This window comes from Rhipicephalus sanguineus, chromosome 11 (genome assembly GCF_013339695.2).
Source record: "Rhipicephalus sanguineus isolate Rsan-2018 chromosome 11, BIME_Rsan_1.4, whole genome shotgun sequence".
Taxonomy (NCBI): Eukaryota; Metazoa; Arthropoda; class Arachnida; order Ixodida; family Ixodidae; genus Rhipicephalus; species Rhipicephalus sanguineus.
The window spans coordinates 53,059,861-53,078,010 of record NC_051186.1 but is presented as its reverse complement, the minus strand read 5'-3'; the positions used below and the strand labels follow the sequence as shown (position 1 = coordinate 53,078,010).

The window sequence follows — 18,150 nt, the reverse complement described above, 5'->3', positions numbered from 1 at the left end:
ATTCCGGAGCCGTTCCGAATTACCAACGCTAGAAACTAGCTCCGAATTTGTTCCAGATCCGCAGCCAACCCACAGCGCTCGTAATCCGGAGTCGTTCTGGATTACCGGCACTCAGTCGCTCCGAATTCATTCCGTATATCCGACGCTAATGTTTCGTCGTAAGTTACGGACTAAATATGGTGCAAAAACATAGCTGTAAAACTGCGCTCCACTTCAGTGATTACACGATGTTTGACAGAATACTGGCGGAAAACACGACAAGACCATAGCGGTTCCTTTCAGTAAGACGGTCACATAGCGCAATTTATTTTCCGAGGTATATCTTAGATTTTAAAAGCCTGCAGATGACGTCACTCACTCATCCTTAATGGAATGTTTTTGTAGCTGCCGTATCGTCATAGATTTGACGCATAACACACGATGTGGCTGTGACAAATTGCGCTTTCCTTGCTTTCGCGGTTCGTATATTGAAGTAATCAGCGTGATGCTGCTATTTTCGTTCGTGCAATTATGGTTTCATAAGTATGGTCACGTGTTGCGCTTAGCATTTACGTTATCTCGTGTGTCTAGTACTGATGTATATTGCTTTACCAGGTCCACTTATGTGGGTAGCGCATAAGATGACATCGCAGTAAGGTAGAGAGGTGGGCGAGTTGGAATTGATGCATATTGCGCGGACCTTTTTTACAAGATGACATCGAATTTTTGCGTGATATACTTTATGCGTTTCATTGTGTCATTATTCGTATTGTATATTTATCGTGACCTGCTCCTGCTTTGACTGCCAAACGGGCTAATGGTAGTATTGTGCACTCAAAGAACATAAATAACTATTCTCCCTTCCAACGCTACTACCTTTCTTTAAGCGTTTCTCTTTTTTTTTTCTTTTTACGTGATAGAACTACGACTGGCTGTGCTGCAGTCTGGCTGTCTGCTGTGCGAAGTGTGGCTGTTCACCGCTTCCAGAAGAGACACGTCTTTTGGGAAGGTAAGGCGATCAGATTGCCAGTGAAACTTTCAGGGTTTTTTCAGTGAGTTCAAATGCAACTTCCAGGAGACGCATGTGACTCACTCGCAGCAAGAACTGCTTGACGATGGCTCAACATCGCCACCTCTCTCTTCACACTTACAAAAATAAATTTAGACAGTCTATAGACTGTCTAAACCCATTCTATAGACTGTCTATATACGTTTTTGTAGGGCCTGCAGTAGCGTAGCCAGCCAGAAATTTTTATCGGGGGTGGGGGAGTGCGTTTGTATGTGTACGTGTATATATAAACATGCAAAATTGAAAAATTCTGGGGGGGGGGGGGGCTTGCCGAGCGCCCCCCTTACCACGCCACTGTCTCTCTTTGCTCGTGACAAAGTTTACATATATGTGCAGGCATCAATAGACATGTCGCTAGTCAGCACATGGTCCCGTTCTCTTTTTTGTCCGTGGTGTTTAGGCGCCGTTTACAAATGCTGCTTTGTGTCCGCGCCAAAATCGCCTGCATATGCAGTCGTTCTCTTTGTCTGGGCCACCGTAGTCTGGGTGTTGCAACTTGCCACAACGCCGTCGGCGAGTTGACGGCCGCGCACGGCGGGGTTGCCGAGCGCTGCCGAGTGGCGGCGCCGCCGTCTCGGTCGTGAATATGCCGTTCGTCGTCTGCAAGTCGCCGCGCGAGCCGCGTGTTGAATCGCGACGCCGACGCGTTCGGTCGCTATGGGTATCCAGCGCGGCAGTGTCAGCGGCAACTCATGGTGAGCCACCGTTTTTCCCATAGAGTTACACGCATGCGCTAGTGTGTATGAGTTATTCGTAAAGATTATAGTTAAGGCGAGTAGCCCTCAAAAAAACACCAACAGTGGGGTGTGCCTGAATGCGCGTGTTATCGTGTGTATATATGTGATCGTTGTATATACCTAGCCAACACACGAGACTTGAAGCAACAAGCCAGGTGATGAACCAGGCTAACATCTCCGGGGTAACCGCTAAAAAAATTATCGGTCGGGCCTGGCCTGACTGTCCCAACGTGGGAGCAGCCCGCTGCGCGCTGAGTCGCGCAGATCAGGATTTTTCAAATAAATTTTGCATCCATCCATCCATCCATCCATCCATCCATCCATCCATCCATCCATCCATCCATCCATCCATCCATCCATCCATCCATCCACCATCTGTCTACAGTGTGTAAGAGGTGCGACGCCGGCGCAAGCGCTAAGCGTTTTCTCGCGCTGCACGCTAATACAGCCGAGCGCCTCTATGCAACGAACGCCTTTGCAACTAAATTTCTTATAGAAAGAAGGATTCGTCATAATTCTCCGGCTATGTAGTGAGAGCGTAACGTTGCGTGACCTTTACAACGAAGCATCCCGTATATATAAAAAAAATACTGGGGTCTTACGTGCCAAAACTACGATATGATTATAAGGTCGGCACGCCTGCGACACTTCGGGTTCATTTTGGCCATCTGGGTTTTTTAAACGGGCTGCCAGAATTCTAGGCACACAGGTGTGTACGCGTCCTGTGTACAGGTGTCACATTGCGAGATGTAATATCGCAGTAAAACGGGGTACAAGCGTATATTGCCATAGGGCATCGCACCATGTGAACTGCATAACGAGTTGGTGGTTTAAAGCCGGCCACCCATTACAAAAGGCACACACGTTAATGCGCGTATTCCCTTATACGAACACGTAGTGGGGGCATCGCAACTTTGAAAAAGTATCACGCGCGTAATTGCTGTTTGTTTAAAGCATGCCACCCATTACAAAGGGCATACACATTAGTGCGCGCATTTTCTTACACACACGTAGTGGGCACACTGTTGTCATAAAAGTGCTGTTGAAGAGGGCGGAAACCTTAACCTTTACTATAGGCATGTCGAGTGTGTGTGTGTGTGGAGGGGGGGGGGGAGACCGGGCGACTGAACATAATGACAAGCGAAACAGAGCACGATGAGGATGGAGCCGGATATCGCTATCGCGTTCAACTCTTAAAGGCGGAGCTTACGCGTCCCCCAATTTTTCTCTTCCTTTTCTTTCTTTTCTCTCTTTTTTTTATTTTGCCTCACCAAAATGTGACAGCCGTGGCAAGGAATTGAATTCGTATCCTCGAAGTTAACGGTAGGCTACAAGCATGCGACAAATGCGACAAATAGAATAAATTTAAAAAAAACGATTGAATAAGGAAGTATTTTGAACTGAAAGAGAGTGTATCACCGGGCTAGTTGCAATTGGCGTAGTACATGATGGTATTCGCTAAACATTCTACTCGCCAGCTCGGACCCGGGAGTGCAGCTAGCGCTCCTGGATCACGTCCGGCGGGCAGCTAAGGCCAGTGGAGCCCTGGACGTAGGGCCCCAGCCATAGAAGCTCCAAGATCCCCCTTTCCCCTTTCCCTTGAATAAAGTTTCACTCTCTCTCTCTTCTGTTTTCGCTCGACTGCGCGGTGTTGTGTTTGCCGCGAAGTATTTCGAAGCTTCTCTCCGTGGACATCGTTCAAGAGGCGTACTTGAACGTGGGCATTCTATATCACTGCGTGAGGTTTATGTTCCGAGCTTTCACACAGCTTGTGGCATTGTGGCCGGGGGAAACTTTAAAAAAAAAAGCTTTTCTGTCTATTGATTTATAGTCGTTATTAAAGGAACGCTAGTTAATCAAGCTTATTCCAGAGGACTCCGCCACCACGGCGTACCTCATGGTCTAGTCGTAGTTGTGGCTCGTAAAAACAAACCAACGACACATAGAGACGTTACTTCACAGACTTCGACTGGAAGTAACCTATCCAAACAGCTTCCTGCGCAAGATAAACCCATCCAACTCACCCGAATGTTCCTGTGGTCACGTTGATGAGAGCGTCGGGCGTATTATTTTGGAATGCGTAAAGTACGCAAATGAAAGAGAAAAATTAAAGAAGAAACTAGCAAGTTTGGACAGACGCCCACTCACATTACAGAAATTACTTGGACCGTGGCCTGAAATGCATCTTCAGAAACAGGCGAACATCTTCCTGAAAGACTTCTTAGTAGACACTGGACTAGATAAGCGCTCGCGATGAGCTATGTGTTGCTACATACGGAATGATGCGTTAGTATGTACCGTGGGCAGAACTAATGTGCGCATGTGGACACTTTATTGCCATGTGAACTCCGGCAAGCGAACAGTACAACCATGTTATTTTAACTTGTTTCACTGTGCTACACGTTTTTTTTTCTTTTCTGCTATTTTTTTTATTTTGGGTAACACTTTTTTTTTCGCTGCAGGACTTATAGAAATAGAGTAGCCGAGGTAATACAGACTTGAACCTCTCCGCGGCAAGCCAGTTAAAACAGGATAAAACGGAAGAAATAGAAACAAAATTGAATTAATTAAGTAATTAATGTATTTACAGGTGGGGAGCAGTTTATAGCGTATACGTGACTTCCCCTGTCAGTGAATAAATATTTTTAACTGTGCAATAAAACGAAATAAGATTTCGTCATGCAGATTATACACACAACGTGGCATCCAACTAAAAATGGAAAAAAAAGAAAGGACTTGATTGTTTTTACGAAATATTCAGCAAGGCGAACGATGTGGCTGCATAGCCCAGTAAGTAGAGCAGCGATCGCGAACATTACTTTGCGTTTGCTTTTCTTTTGTTTATACTGCTTAGCTGTGGCTAATGTGACAAACGCTGAAAAGATTTCCATGACGTCGTGCTTGAATATCGGCGTACCGCAAATGTCGCGAGTTCACTTGAAGTAAGTGTTCGCGCCTTGTGTAGGTTAAATTGACCCTGGCACGAAAATTTTCAGTTGCCGTCTTCTTCTTTCTTTTGCGTGAAATGAAAGGCCAAGCCTTCGAGGGCCTCGAAAATGTATTTGTACACGTGAGTGCGCCCTTAAAAATAAATTACAGTGTGTTTTTAAAAGGTAGTTTCGGTTCCTACTGTACACTTAAGTCACGACGCGGTATGAGCTTCACGTCTCGTGCTCGCGCAAGATATCATGACGTTGACGACGCGCAAGCGGCTATTTTAAATGTTTCAGTACCCGACGTCATCACAACTAGCCCTACTGGTGCGTGAAGTCACCAGAAATGATACAGCAGACTGACGTCACGCTATAATGTCGATGTCGGTGCGCCATGCGGAAGTTGACTTTAATGTCAAAATAAAAATCTTGTCAGCATTTACTGAGCTTCACACTTGCTCAAAGCCGTCTCTAGCAACAGGAGATTTGTATGACCGAATAAACTCAGCTTCTAAAATCGGTGTCAGTACCCCTTCAACAAATTATATAGAGGAATTTTGATGCACGCGGAATGTCGCGATCTCTTACGGAACTAGGAGAATTGTCATGTCATTTTGTCACGAAAAGGAAGGAGAGAGCGAATTTTGTTATGAATAGAACAACGTTACGAATATCTTGCGGCTCTCTCTCTCTCTCTCGCACACACACACATACACACAAACCTTCAGGGCCGGTTAGATTACATGCAAGCTTGCACATGTAGCAACATTCCTATAGTGGGAAAACGCTACACACGTTCGCATTCTCTACACTTCTATATCGCCAGCTGCATCGAAATCGCCATCTGGCCAGGTCTCATTCTGTTGACGCGCACGCAAGTAACTGAAGTATTTAGTTGGACAGGTCGCATTCCATCAAAACACGCACACGTACACCCATGCACACGCGTATGAAAGGTATTTTATTGCGCAGGTCCCGTTCCGCCAAATCACACACACACACGCGCGCTCGCCTAATTGCGCAGGTCGCATTCCGCGTAAACACACGCAACACACGCACGTGAGCGCTAATAGCAATAAATCTGGGGTTTTACGTCCCGAAACCACATGATCATGAGGGATGCCGTAGTGGAGGGCTCCGGAAATTTCGACCATCTGGGGTTCTTTAACGCGCACTGACATCGCACAGTACACGGGTCTCTACCATTTTGCCTCCATCGAAATGCGACCGCCGCGGCCGGGATCGAACCCGCGACCTTTGGGTCAGCAGCCGAGCACCATAACCACTGCTCCATAGCGGCGGACACGAGAACGCTAACATCTACCCGGCAAAAGATCAATAAATGGCTACGAAATTGTGATGCTCATGCCTTACGTACAGTGACTTCTTTATTTTCTTTTTATTTATATATGAAAAAATAAGGGAACGTAGGATACATTAGAGCCGGCTATCCCATCATAATGCTAATATTGAAACACACACACACACACACACACACACACACACAAACACACACACACACACACACACACACACACACACACTCTCTCTCTCTCTCTCTCTCTCAAACAGCAGAAACAAGGAAGAGTGAAATAATAAGAAAAAGGAAAAAAACATACTCAGAAGCACTATGTACGCATACGATCCCTGGTGTATAAAGAATACATATGTTACTTAAGAAATGCACTTACACGCACCGCGAGGACTTGCTAAAATTTGGACAATTAAAGGGGTCATGAAGCACCTCTTGGGCTTGTTGAAGAAACACAAACTGCGGAAAGCTGACACGGCTATGAAGTGCTCTGCAAAATATTACAGTCGTGCGCGCCGCGTAAAGGCCACAAGCGGAGTGCGAAGTTGCCGTTTCCTCAGGCGCCCTCTTTTCAAACAGAGGCCGGTTCTCACTCTCGTCGGTGGGCGGGGCGTCTGCACGTTGACGTCGCGGAGACATAGCATGCTTATTGGCCGATAGTCGAATGAAATGCGCTTCTTGCCACGGGGTGCCGCCACTTGCCCGCGCCGCACTCCTCAGTCTGCTAACTTTACACGGTAGCCGCACTCGCGCGTGCGAATCACAGCGCGAGAGCGATCGCGTTTCATGACGCGCGCTGACGTAACTTCTTTCCCCCGTGCCATCCCTCCCTGTGCAGCTTCCAGTGCGCTCGTTGGGACGAGAAAAGAGAGAAAGCGCTGAGAGCGTGCGCCAAACCCCCGTAACTCCGCTCATTCTTGACGGATTCGAGAAATTTTTGCGGCAATCGATTCGGAAGGCAGTACACTCCGATACTGAGGTCATTAGATCATTACTTGGAAAAGTGGTTCATGACCCCTTTAAGTTGACTGCACTGCTCTAGAGCGCGGTTTCGTTTTCTGAGGTTTAATATGGCTTACCCCCGGAGATAAAGGCAATATAGGTAAAGACGAGATATGGTCGCATATTAGAGGACTTCCGCCGAAATGATCGTTTCTTATCTTAGCATTTGATAGCTTGTATTTTTTTTAGTCTGCTTCTGCTTTGTGTTGTACCATGTGCACGGGCTTCGTCTTGTTCTGCTGATATACCAATTGATTGTGCAAAATAAACAGTTGACAGTTTGCGCTTGTTCGAATTTGTGCGCACCTATTTTCTTTCTTTTTTTTTTTGTTCGGGTTTAACGTCCCAAAACCACGATATGATTATGAGGGACGCCGTAGTGGAGGGCTCCGGAAATTTCGACCACCTGGGGTTCTTAACGTGCACCCTAATCTAAGTACATGGGCCTCAAGCATTTCCACCTGCATCGAAAATGCAGCCGCCGCTGCCGGGATTCGATCCCGCGACCTTCGGGTCAGCAGTCGAGCACCAAGCACCATAACAACTAGACCACTGTGGCGGGTCTTTCTTTTTTTTTCTTTTTTTCGTCCGTTCTTGTATCTCCATCGTATACCGTAGTTCGCTTCGGTATTTAGTACAGCCGTCTTCAATATGAAAGGGAACACTCATATTTTCCTGGAGACGCTAAACAAAGGGTATGCATTTCCCGCTTGAATATTTGCAAGGAGTTTCTTTCTGCGTTAACACATCGTGTTATGGACACTTCTGTGATTTACAACTGCGCATTACGACTATAGGCGGTTACAACGTAGGAAATAAAACTACAGCTCCAAATTACAGCTCTGCAGTCACCGTTATTGTCCCTCCCACGTAGAACTTGCATATATGATTCATCCAATAGCGCTTTCTCATTTCCTGATTTCGAGCACTCTTCGAGTGTTTCAGATAGCTGACTTTCCCATACATACACACGTTTGTTTCGCGGGTGGAAAATTGAACGTCCTGATAAATTTCCTGAGGAATTTTGACATCGCTTCTCAGCCAAACGTAATGTTTTAGATAGTAACGACAAGCCTTTAGCTATTTATGTGCGTAGTGTCTACATTAGCCGAGCAAAATTCTTACGGTTCGAGTGGAAATCTTCTAACACGACTGTCTTTTATTTTTTTTATTTCTTATTTATTTATTTATTTATTTATTTAGTTAGTTAGTTAGTTAGTTAGTTAGTTAGTTAGTTAGTTAGTTAGTTAGTTAGTTAGTTAGTTAGTTAGTTAGTTAGTTAGTTAGTTAGTTAGTTAGTTAGTTAGTTAGTTAGTTAGTTAGTTAGTTACCAAGGTAACCACAGCGCATTCCCATAGGCATTACGGTGGGAGGCAGCCACGCGGTGGTTCTGAGGGCGGAGTCTACATTTTTGCTTAGGTTGTAGCCGAGTATAGTGTTATGGACACTTCTGTGCTTGACAACTGCGCATGACCACTAAGGGCTCCCAGGAAAAAAAAAACGCGTTCTCTTTCGTGGCGTCGACGGCTGTACGACCAATTCGCCTCCTTAGCCTTTCTAACATTGGGAGAAATAGTGTACGTACGCATTTGACCGCCGAAGGAGTTCTGAGAACGCACTCTGCCTTAAATGGCACTGTAGCATTAACTGACATTAAAAGTTAACGTCACTGAGCACGTTCATGTGGCCCCCGCGTAAACGTCATTGAAGTTGAGCGTTTTAAGCAGTTAAGGTCATGATCACCTCATAAGCCCGCCTGCTCATACGTTAGGCAGCAAATCACACACTCTCTTACGCATTTGCCTAAGACGACTGGAAGGCGTAAACCATCTTCTTCGTTTTAGATGGCTCATCAAATGCCAAAGTTTATCCGCGTCCCGCGTCGGCGGCGTCAGCACGAGTGATGCAAGAAATCATCATCACGTGATGACGATCCCAGATCGCATGATGACGTGATGGCATATCGCCAGATGACGTCATCATGACGCCGCATGGCGGGATGTTACATGATGACGTCACCACATGACATCGTAGCTTATTGATAATGTACCTCATTAGTAGTCAAGAAATGGCTAGCCTTGGTTTGTTGCGCGCACCTCGTCTGTAATCAACCAAGCAGCGGATTCTGTGATCGCTTGTTAGCAGTCCTTGTGCTATCAATGTTGACATCTTTTGTTTGTAAGTACCGTGAGCTACGTGAAATCTCACATGGATGTTAACAACGTTACCTTAAGCGTGAATTTTCTATATTGCATAGTGAATGTGCTTGTATTCGTACTCTATTCCCTTTATGATATGTGATAAACGTTTACTATCATCTAACATTGTTGTTTGCAATCCTGAATTTGATATGCTGCCCCGACAAAGTTGTTTTGTGTGGGCTGTATTCTGGTTCTGATGTGGGATTTATTAAATGATCGTCTGTACCGTATTTGGTACTGTCCAAGTAAATTTAGAAATCGTCCGCGGGCTCGTCAAGCTACGCAAGCAGCATTTACCGGCAGTCCGACAACCATGATTTAATGTTTAGAGTGGCAAATAAATTAGAATGCATTTGAATAATCAGTAGAATTTTCTTGCCCCTTGTATAATAAGGGGCCGTCGGATGATTTCTTGTTTTGCTCTTTTCTCGACATTCTGTCGCCACGCTCACAACCCACGTGCGCATGCGCATGTTTTGATGTATAATTGCGAGGCTCCAGCGACTAACAGAAGTGTAGTTACGCCGCCCCGTATGTTCTCCCTACGCGTGTTTGTGTGCTTAATCAGCGGTATCGGTTACATCCGAACCGATTGGTCGGCACAACAAACGTGTCGTGGGAACAAAGACGGCGCACCACTCGCCTCTTCTGCAGCGAGGGCAGTCGACACGGCGAAAGCCTGTGCTTACCAGGAGGATATACCACTCCGAAGACAATGCTTAAATAATATCCGAATGAAGATGCCGATTCTCTCTCTCTCTCTCGCCTCTTCGTCGTCTCGTGCTGGTCGCACTTAACGTTCCTTTGTTTCAACCGCGCTTCTCCGTTTACCGATTTTTACAGCGGACCTGTTACGCTTTTCGTTGTGCCGTGTGGCGACACCAGAAAACTATCATCATCATAAACCGGCACGCGCTCTCTTGGTCCTCTTCTTCATCTTCAGCTTGCGCGCTCCCGCAGCACGTGCGCCGATTTGTCCGGCGTAGGATGCAATAACTCTGATAGGCGAGAGAACGAGTACGGAGAGAGAGAGAGAAATAAATAGAAAGAAAGAAAGAAAGAAGGAAAGAAAGAAAGGGAAGAAAGAGAGAAAACGATGGGAAGACAGAGAAAAAATACGCGGAGGGAGAAAGAGACAGACACAAAAGAGAGATTGAAAAGGTAGAGAGCAAGCACAGCGACGTATGCTTTAATATAGTGAGGTGAGGGAAATAGAATTGAGAGTGAGGAGGAGGGCAACGCCACCAGCTCCGCTGCCTCCTTAGTCTGCGCATCGCTAGTGCGCAGCTGTCCCATTTTTTTTTTATAGGCGTTTGTCGCAATCGCACCAAACAAACTGCTCATACGCCTCTCCTAGATAACCTGCAGAGAATATTCGGCGTGGATTTAAAAAACAAAAATTTTCCGCATACACACGGAGAACTCCCAGCAAAACTCGTGAAAGAGTGGCACGACCACGGTGCCCCACCGCTGCGGGATCGTCTTGCTTACACGGAGAGGCACAGGACGCGACGTTTCGACTCCGGATATCGTGCTCTCCTGTCCCTGATAACGATAACCCTTCGGTTCCACTTGGGTGGTCCGGAAGCACTCCATTTCTGCCAGCAGGGTGCCACTCGTAGGGAGCTCGTATGTTCACAGGCTTGAGCGTTAAGCGATGCGTTCCTCTTGTCAACGGCGTTCTGTTTGTCCTCTACTTCCCTTTTACGCCGCTATCTGGCGCTGCGTCAGTTCAACCCGCTTCGCTCTAAGAAAAAGAGTATGTGTTACTCTTGTCAGTGAGTACTGACTTGCTCATAGGCGCGCGCACGTGGGGCGAAGGCAGGAGCCGTCCCCCGCCTAGAGCACTGCACGGGCCGAATTTTACGGCCCGGGCCCGGCCCGGACCCGCTTTATGAAGCCCGAGCCCAGCCCGGGCCCGTGGTTCCAAGCGCGGGCCCGGCCCGGGCCCGGGCGTACATGACCGAACCCAGCCCGAGCCCGGCCCGGGCCCGGGCGTTCATTACTAAACTAATCCAGGGCGCGCTAGCTTGTTCATGACCAGGCCCGACCCGTGCCCACTAGAGGATATTAGTTGTTGATGATGATTATTAAAAGATGCCGTGCGCTTTGTACTCACCGGAAAATCCGGTGTGTACATGCATCGAAATGTTGCTTTGCCCACGGTGGTAGCTCAGCGGTTAAGGTGTTTCGCTGTTAAGTCCTAGGACGCGGGTGCGATTCCCGCGGCCGCGGCGGCCGCAATTTGGTGGGGGCGAAATGCAAGAACACCCGTGTATATACTTATCTTTAGGTGGAAGTTAGAGAACTCGAGGTGGTCGAAATTGACCCGGTGCCACTACGGCGTGCCTCGTAATCATATCGTGGTTTCGGCACGTAATGCCAAGGAATATAAATGAAATGTATCGTATGTGACAACCGCGAATAAAAGACCGAAATCTTTATGCCTCCCATGGGAACAACCGTGATCTGGCCCATTGTTAGTGCTGTTTATATATATATATATATATATATATATATATATATATATATATATATATATATATATATATATATATATATATATATATATATATATATATATATATATATATATATATATGTACGTGTCACTTCAGCTTGGCACAGTATTGGCCGCGAGATCGAGCGACCTCGCGGCTTCTTACTGAACCGCGCCTAGTGTGGATTGCTCCAGGCGTCGTCTGCTAGCCACGCTGTGCGTACGTCATGCAGGTCCTCAAAAAACTGTTTGTTCCGTTGCGTTAGTGCAACTTTAACCGCTCGTACGTATGCCTGACACGATGTAAAGATGCATTTGGCCGTGATCGGCTGTATATTGTACTGTATTAAGATCAGTGAGTGCACTTGTCGAGAGTGCTGTGTGTGGTCGTCGTACCCTCCGTTCACGACAGTTATATCAGTGTAGGTGCCGCTCTGTGGTTCAAGCGCATTGCAAAGTGCACTTGGCGTTGTCCTAAAGATTAGAAGTATTAAATTTCATGTGAATTTATCCTTTAGCGGCTCGGTGGTAAAAAAAAGGCTCCCATACACTTGCGCGTTGCGGTTTGGTGTATAACTTCGGGGCTGTCGTTTATAGGTTATGCAACGAGCTTTAGTTGTGTATGGTCCTGGTCACACTACACATAAATATTTCTGTCAAGTCATGTCTGACACTTCGGTACTTAAATTGCCCCTAAAAAGAACAGAATACGGAATGTACGGAAATCGCAAAACTGAGTGGCCTTGCGCAATTTTACCTTGTGGCGAAATTTATACAAAAACACCCGTGTACTTAGATTAAGGTACGCGTTAAAGAGCCCCGATGGTCAAAATTAATCCAAACGGCGTTCTTTACATTTATGTCGTAGTAATTTCACGCGAAGCCACACCTTCTTTTCTTTACATTATCTTGAGCGTTTGTGTTACGTTGTAATGGACTGGCAGAAGGCAGCGGGCATTATTCGCTTGAAGAAACATACTTTGGTCCCGTGAAATAACCGGGCCTTTGTTCCATTACTGCCGTGCAAGTAATTAATCGAAGAAAGTTTCGTGCTGTACAGTTACCTTTGTGTACTGTTACTGGAATAAAATCAAGCGTGTGCGTGTTAAACGCTTCTGTAGCGCTAAAGCGCTGTCAGCCACGTAGCTTTCCTCAGTAAACCTATCAACTGTCCTACATTGGAGAACTGAATAAGAAATGCGGATGAATATTTGAGCACGCAGTGCACAAAGTGCTATTTCAACTCACCGTGCAGGAATACGGGCTTTCTTTTTGTTGGGGGGTATCCAGATGAACAAGAAGTAAATACTTAATTCATTCGTGCTACAGCAGTGCGTAGTAGGTGCAACACGAGCTGAACATGTGCAAATAAAACAACAAGAAAACGTCATGCACTGCGAAAACGCCGACTGTTGCCGAAGGCGAGCAACCCCGTTCGTTGGCAGAATGCGCTTCTCTCACAAGTAATAGTAACGTTCGGCGCGCTTCGTTCATTAATTCGGGAATGAAGAGCGCACATATTACCAGAAAACTGCAGTCAACGCATTTTATTTGCCGGAAATCGGGTCAAATCGCTCACAACGAAGCGCTGTTGTGTGCGTTTGTATACGCGCCTACGACCGCCTACCCACACTAGCGCGGCGACGGTGCTGCCACCTGTAGCCCGATCTCGCGGCGAATACCTTAGACCATGGAATGCATAAAATTCGCGTGTGCTCGAAGGCCCGACTTACGCCTTTTAATGAGCGGGTCCGAGTCCGGCCCGGCCCACAGCCTCAAGCCCGGGCCCGGCCCAGGCCCGCGGCTTCAAGCCCGGGCCCAGCCCGGGCCCGCACTTTCAAGCCCGAGCCCAGCCCGGGCCCGCCGGAAAACGCTTCGGACGGCCCGGCCCGGCCCGCGGGCCGGGCCGGGCCCGGGCTTTCGGACCGGCCCGGGCCCGTGCAGTGCTCTACCCCCGCCCCCATTTCACCAAATCGTCCCCGTCAACTTCCATCGTGAATTATCGAACAGCAAACACGACACACACTGCTGCTGGAGCGGCGATAGGCCAACCGGCATCCACACTTGGAAGCTTCGACAATTTGCCGCTAGGTGCCGACTCTGTTCGATCTCGCGGCCAATAGGTGGCGCCTATTCTTCTCATACCTTTTCATAACGCTAAAGAAGCACTGCTGAAAGCCGTAGAAAAGTGCTTACAGGAGAGGGAAATACCATACAGTTGGCGAAAAAGTAGAATGAACTTAATCTATAAAGGCAGGGGAGAAAAGGATAACATTCGCTCGTATAGACCGTTAACCATTACATCGGTGCTATACAGGCTGGCGATGCAGGCAGTAAAATTAAAAATAGAAGCGTGGGTAGAACAAAATTATATTTTGGGAGAACTTCAGAATGGATTTCGAATCGACAGGCGGTTAGACGATAATCTGTTTGTTCTTACCCAGTGTATAGAAATATCGAAAATAGAAAACAGGCCCTTATACGTAGGTTACCTAGATATTACCGGGGCGTATGACAACGTTAATCAGGAAATTTTGTGGGATATATTGAAAGAAGTGGGCATAGGTGACGGCTGTATACAGCTTTTGAGGGGAATATACCGAGAAAATACAGTTTGTATAGAATGGGAAGGAATAAGTAGCAAGGACAGCGTTGAAATTAGCAAGGGGCTGGGACAGGGATGTCCTTTGTCCCCGCTGTTATTCATGCTGTACATGGTGAGGATGGAAAAAGCGCTAGAAGGTAGCAACATTGGATTTAATTTGTCACACAAACAGGTCGGCACGATGGTTGAGCAGAAGCTTCCAGGTCTATTTTATGCTGATGATATTGTCTTATTTGCGGACAGTCAAGATGATATACAGCGACTGGCAGATATATGCGGAAGGGAATGTGAGGCTCTAGGACTAGGATTTAGTGCAACAAAATGTGGATTGATGGTATTCAATGATCACGAAGACCATACGGTCTTTATACAGGGCCAAAAAATACCGAGGGTAAGCGAGTACAAGTACCTCAAACTATGGGTAAATGAGGGGGATAGTTATATGGATGTACAAGAGAAAGCATCGGTAGCAAAGGGAAAGAGGAATGCTGCAATTATGAAGCACAGAGCTTTATGGGGATACAATAGGTACGAGGTGCTTCGAGGGCTGTGGAAGGGTGTGATGGTCCCGGGGCTTACATTTGGGAACTCAGTGGTGTGCATGAAGGCAGAGGTACAATCAGGAATGGATGTAAATCAAAGGACGGTGGGCCGCCTCGCGTTGGGCGCTCACGGGAAGACGACAAATGAGGCTGTAAAGGGTGATATGGGATGGACAAGCTTTGAAGTGAGGGAAGCTCAGAGCAAAATGAGATTCGAAGAGAGGCTGAGGAAAATGAAGAAGAGTAGATGGGCAGAGAAGGTTTTCAGGTATTTGTATAGAAAAAGCGTTGACACGCAGTGGAGAAAAAGAACTAGGAGGCTCACCAGTAAATATACGGCTAGCAGTGCGGGCGATATGGCAACAAGGAGCATTAAGCGGAAGGTCAGAGAGGCGGAGAGGACTTATTGGATGGCAGCAATGGAAAAGAAGCCGGCTCTGAGTAACTACCGAAAGGGAAAAAACGAAATAAGGAGGGAAAGGTTTTATGATAATTCAAGGGGAAGCGCTTTACTGTTTGAAGCAAGGTCGGGCTGCCTTAGAACGCGTAGTTATAAAGCGAGATTCAGTAACGAAGAAGAACAATGTACATGCTGCGGGGGAACTAAGGAAACGATGGAACATGTACTGATTGAATGTGGCGATATTCACCCAGGTATACGTGTGGGCACGAGTCTACATGAAGCCTTGGGTTTTAGGGACAACAATGGAAAGCTGAACACGTCCGCGATAGAAATAAGAGACGGTTAGAATATTGGTGGCAGAGAAGTAGAGATAAAGAGCAAAAATAAATAATGGGGGAAAAATAAGGTCATTCTGCCTTAAGAGGCAGAGAGATAGACCCTGAATTTATAATCTTTTGGTATAATAACATGATTTAATCAATGTAGATAAGGTATTAGGCCAACATTAAACAAGGAAGTTTTTTTTTTCTTTTTTTTTTCTTCGAGCCTGGTGGCAGACATGTCACCGCCCCGTTTTAAAGGGGACGCTCATAGCATCCATCCATCCATCCTTTACTCAGGCGGACCTTTCACGCCATCCTTTAATGCGCAGGGTTGTGGCTACGCATGTTTTTTTTTTTTTTTACCATAATGGCGACCTAGGACACCTGGTGTTGCATTGAAAGAACTTGCTTCTTATCTTTACCCCCGGAAAGCCGGGGACCAATGGCAGGCCTTTGTGGGAAGCACGTCGTCGCTTCGTTTTCATTTTTGCATCCATTGCGGAGCTCGTTTCCGTTCAGACTCCACTAAGGGGGGGAGGGGTGTTGAGTAGGGGAAGTGCCACAGTGAAACTTCTCACCCCCCCCTTCCCCCCTAATGGCGAACCCTGCGCACGCCAGTGGACTTGCCGCATATGTGACTCTCTTGAAAGAGACACGTTACCTCTCGTTTAAGTGCGGAGCACTTTAGGGACCCGGGCTTTCGTATGCTGTCGTATGCTGTATGCTATAATCGTATGCTGTCATCTCATGTCGTCGCTCGGCGTCACGCAGGCAAAACCATGTATAGTATAGTATAGTATAGTATAGTATAGTATAGTATAGTATAGTATAGTATGGTATAGTATGGTATAGTATGGTATAGTATAGTATAGTATAGTATAGTATAGTATAGTATGGTATAGTATAGTATAGTATAGTATAGTATAGTATAGTATAGTATAGTATAGTATAGTATAGTATAGTATAGTATAGTATAGTATAGTATAGCAAGAGGGCTGGGAAGGGAAGTTAGGGGGATGAGGAGTAATGTGAGGGTCAGGAGGATGGAAATGAGGATGGGAAAAGGTAAATCATAGCCTAGCCAGCTTAGCGAATGGGGGCGCGAGCGGCGCATTCAGTGGAACGCGCAACTCGGTTTCCCAAGGGAAACATGTGCAGTACCTCTAGGCCGCGAAGCGAACCCACGCCCTCGAGCAAGGAATATCTATGAAGAGGCTATCACCTGTTATGTCCCCAGCGTACTTGTAAAGCATCTATCCATGCTTTGAAGAAATGTGCCGGTTGCATTACATTACGAAAAAAAAATATTTAGAAAGCAAATCTGGCTTCATGACAAAATATATCGGAAGGGAGACTAAACAGTGAAACATTTTTATTAAATCAATTTGTACGACATCATGGAACTTACAGCAATGTCCGACGAGGAGTTGCCTTAACATTTAGGGGTGTAGTGAACTGGGCTTCCATTGGTTCATTTTGTTACAGCGTGACAAAGACGAGGAGAAAGCTAAGGCACACAATGACGGGACACGGCGACATAATATATAATAATTATTATTGGGGTTTAACGTCCCAAAATGACGGTATGATTATGCGGGACGCCGTAGTGGAGGACTCCGGAAATTTCGGACACCTGGGGTTCTTTAACGTGCACCTAAATCTTAAGTACACGGGCCTCGAGCATTTTCGCCTCCATCGAAAATGCGGCCGCCGCGGCCGGGATTCGATCCCGCGACCTTCGGGTCAACAGAGGGACACGGCGAGAGGACACGTTTTAATATTGTGCGACAACCATGATTCTTACCATCTCCAGCCTAGCGTTACTTTCGGTGTTTTTCCTGGGACTTCCGAATTATTTGATCAACGGCAACACTCGTTGAATGTCTCTGTAACTGTTTTTGGAAGCATTAGCGTGAAACAAAGAGAGCGTCGTACGTTTACTCAAGCTTGCACGCGCTGTCCCCGACAAGTGTCTTGCTTTCCGGCGCGTGTAGATTTGCTCGCAGATAGGACCGATTAGTAACGCGTTTCGCCGCCGATCGGCGCCACCCGTTCCGTTCAAGGCTACAGCGCTCGAAGCCTTGACAACTTGAGGTTTTCTCGCGTTCGCTTAAATTTGAGCGTAGCGATGGGATGACAGAAAGGCAAAGTAAATTAGGCACTGACTATCTACTTGCACTAACTGATTGTTTGTTCACCTAGAAAGGGGCTTATATAAATCAATGACTGGGAAGTTTTGGACGTGATGACGGTATATATTGAAGAGCTTTTCTTATACGGAACGGCAACAATTTGTTAGCACTTATCCTTTTCATAATAGTTATGTGCTATTTTATCTATCGGACTCCACAATTCTGGCTGTATCTTTCTGTCATTTTCTACTACATTACAAGCCTCTATTTCTTTTAGATCAATTGTGGTGTATGCGTACGCCTATAACGGCTGTGGTTCTGTCAATCAACCTCTTCCTTGCTTTCTTTATTACTTTCGGGGGACTCCAACCAAAGAATTTGCCTTCCCAAGGAAGCTAAAAATCGCTATGTT

General features: G+C 46.5%; 1 protein-coding gene across 2 annotated transcripts in view; it reads left to right on the top strand.

The window, feature by feature from the left end:
• The first annotated feature begins 1,687 nt into the window (after positions 1 to 1,687).
• The window catches only part of LOC119374672 (equilibrative nucleoside transporter 2), a 59,721-nt gene continuing 43,258 nt past the window's right edge, over positions 1,688 to 18,150 (top strand). Inside the window, exon 1 of one of the 2 annotated variants that reach the window (XM_037644843.2) lies at positions 1,688 to 1,743. In XM_037644843.2, coding sequence (XP_037500771.1) covers positions 1,706 to 1,743 — 38 coding nt within the window. In that variant the 5' untranslated portion in view covers positions 1,688 to 1,705. The remainder of the gene's footprint in view (positions 1,744 to 18,150) is intronic. The other variant, XM_037644845.2, reaches the window with a different exon arrangement.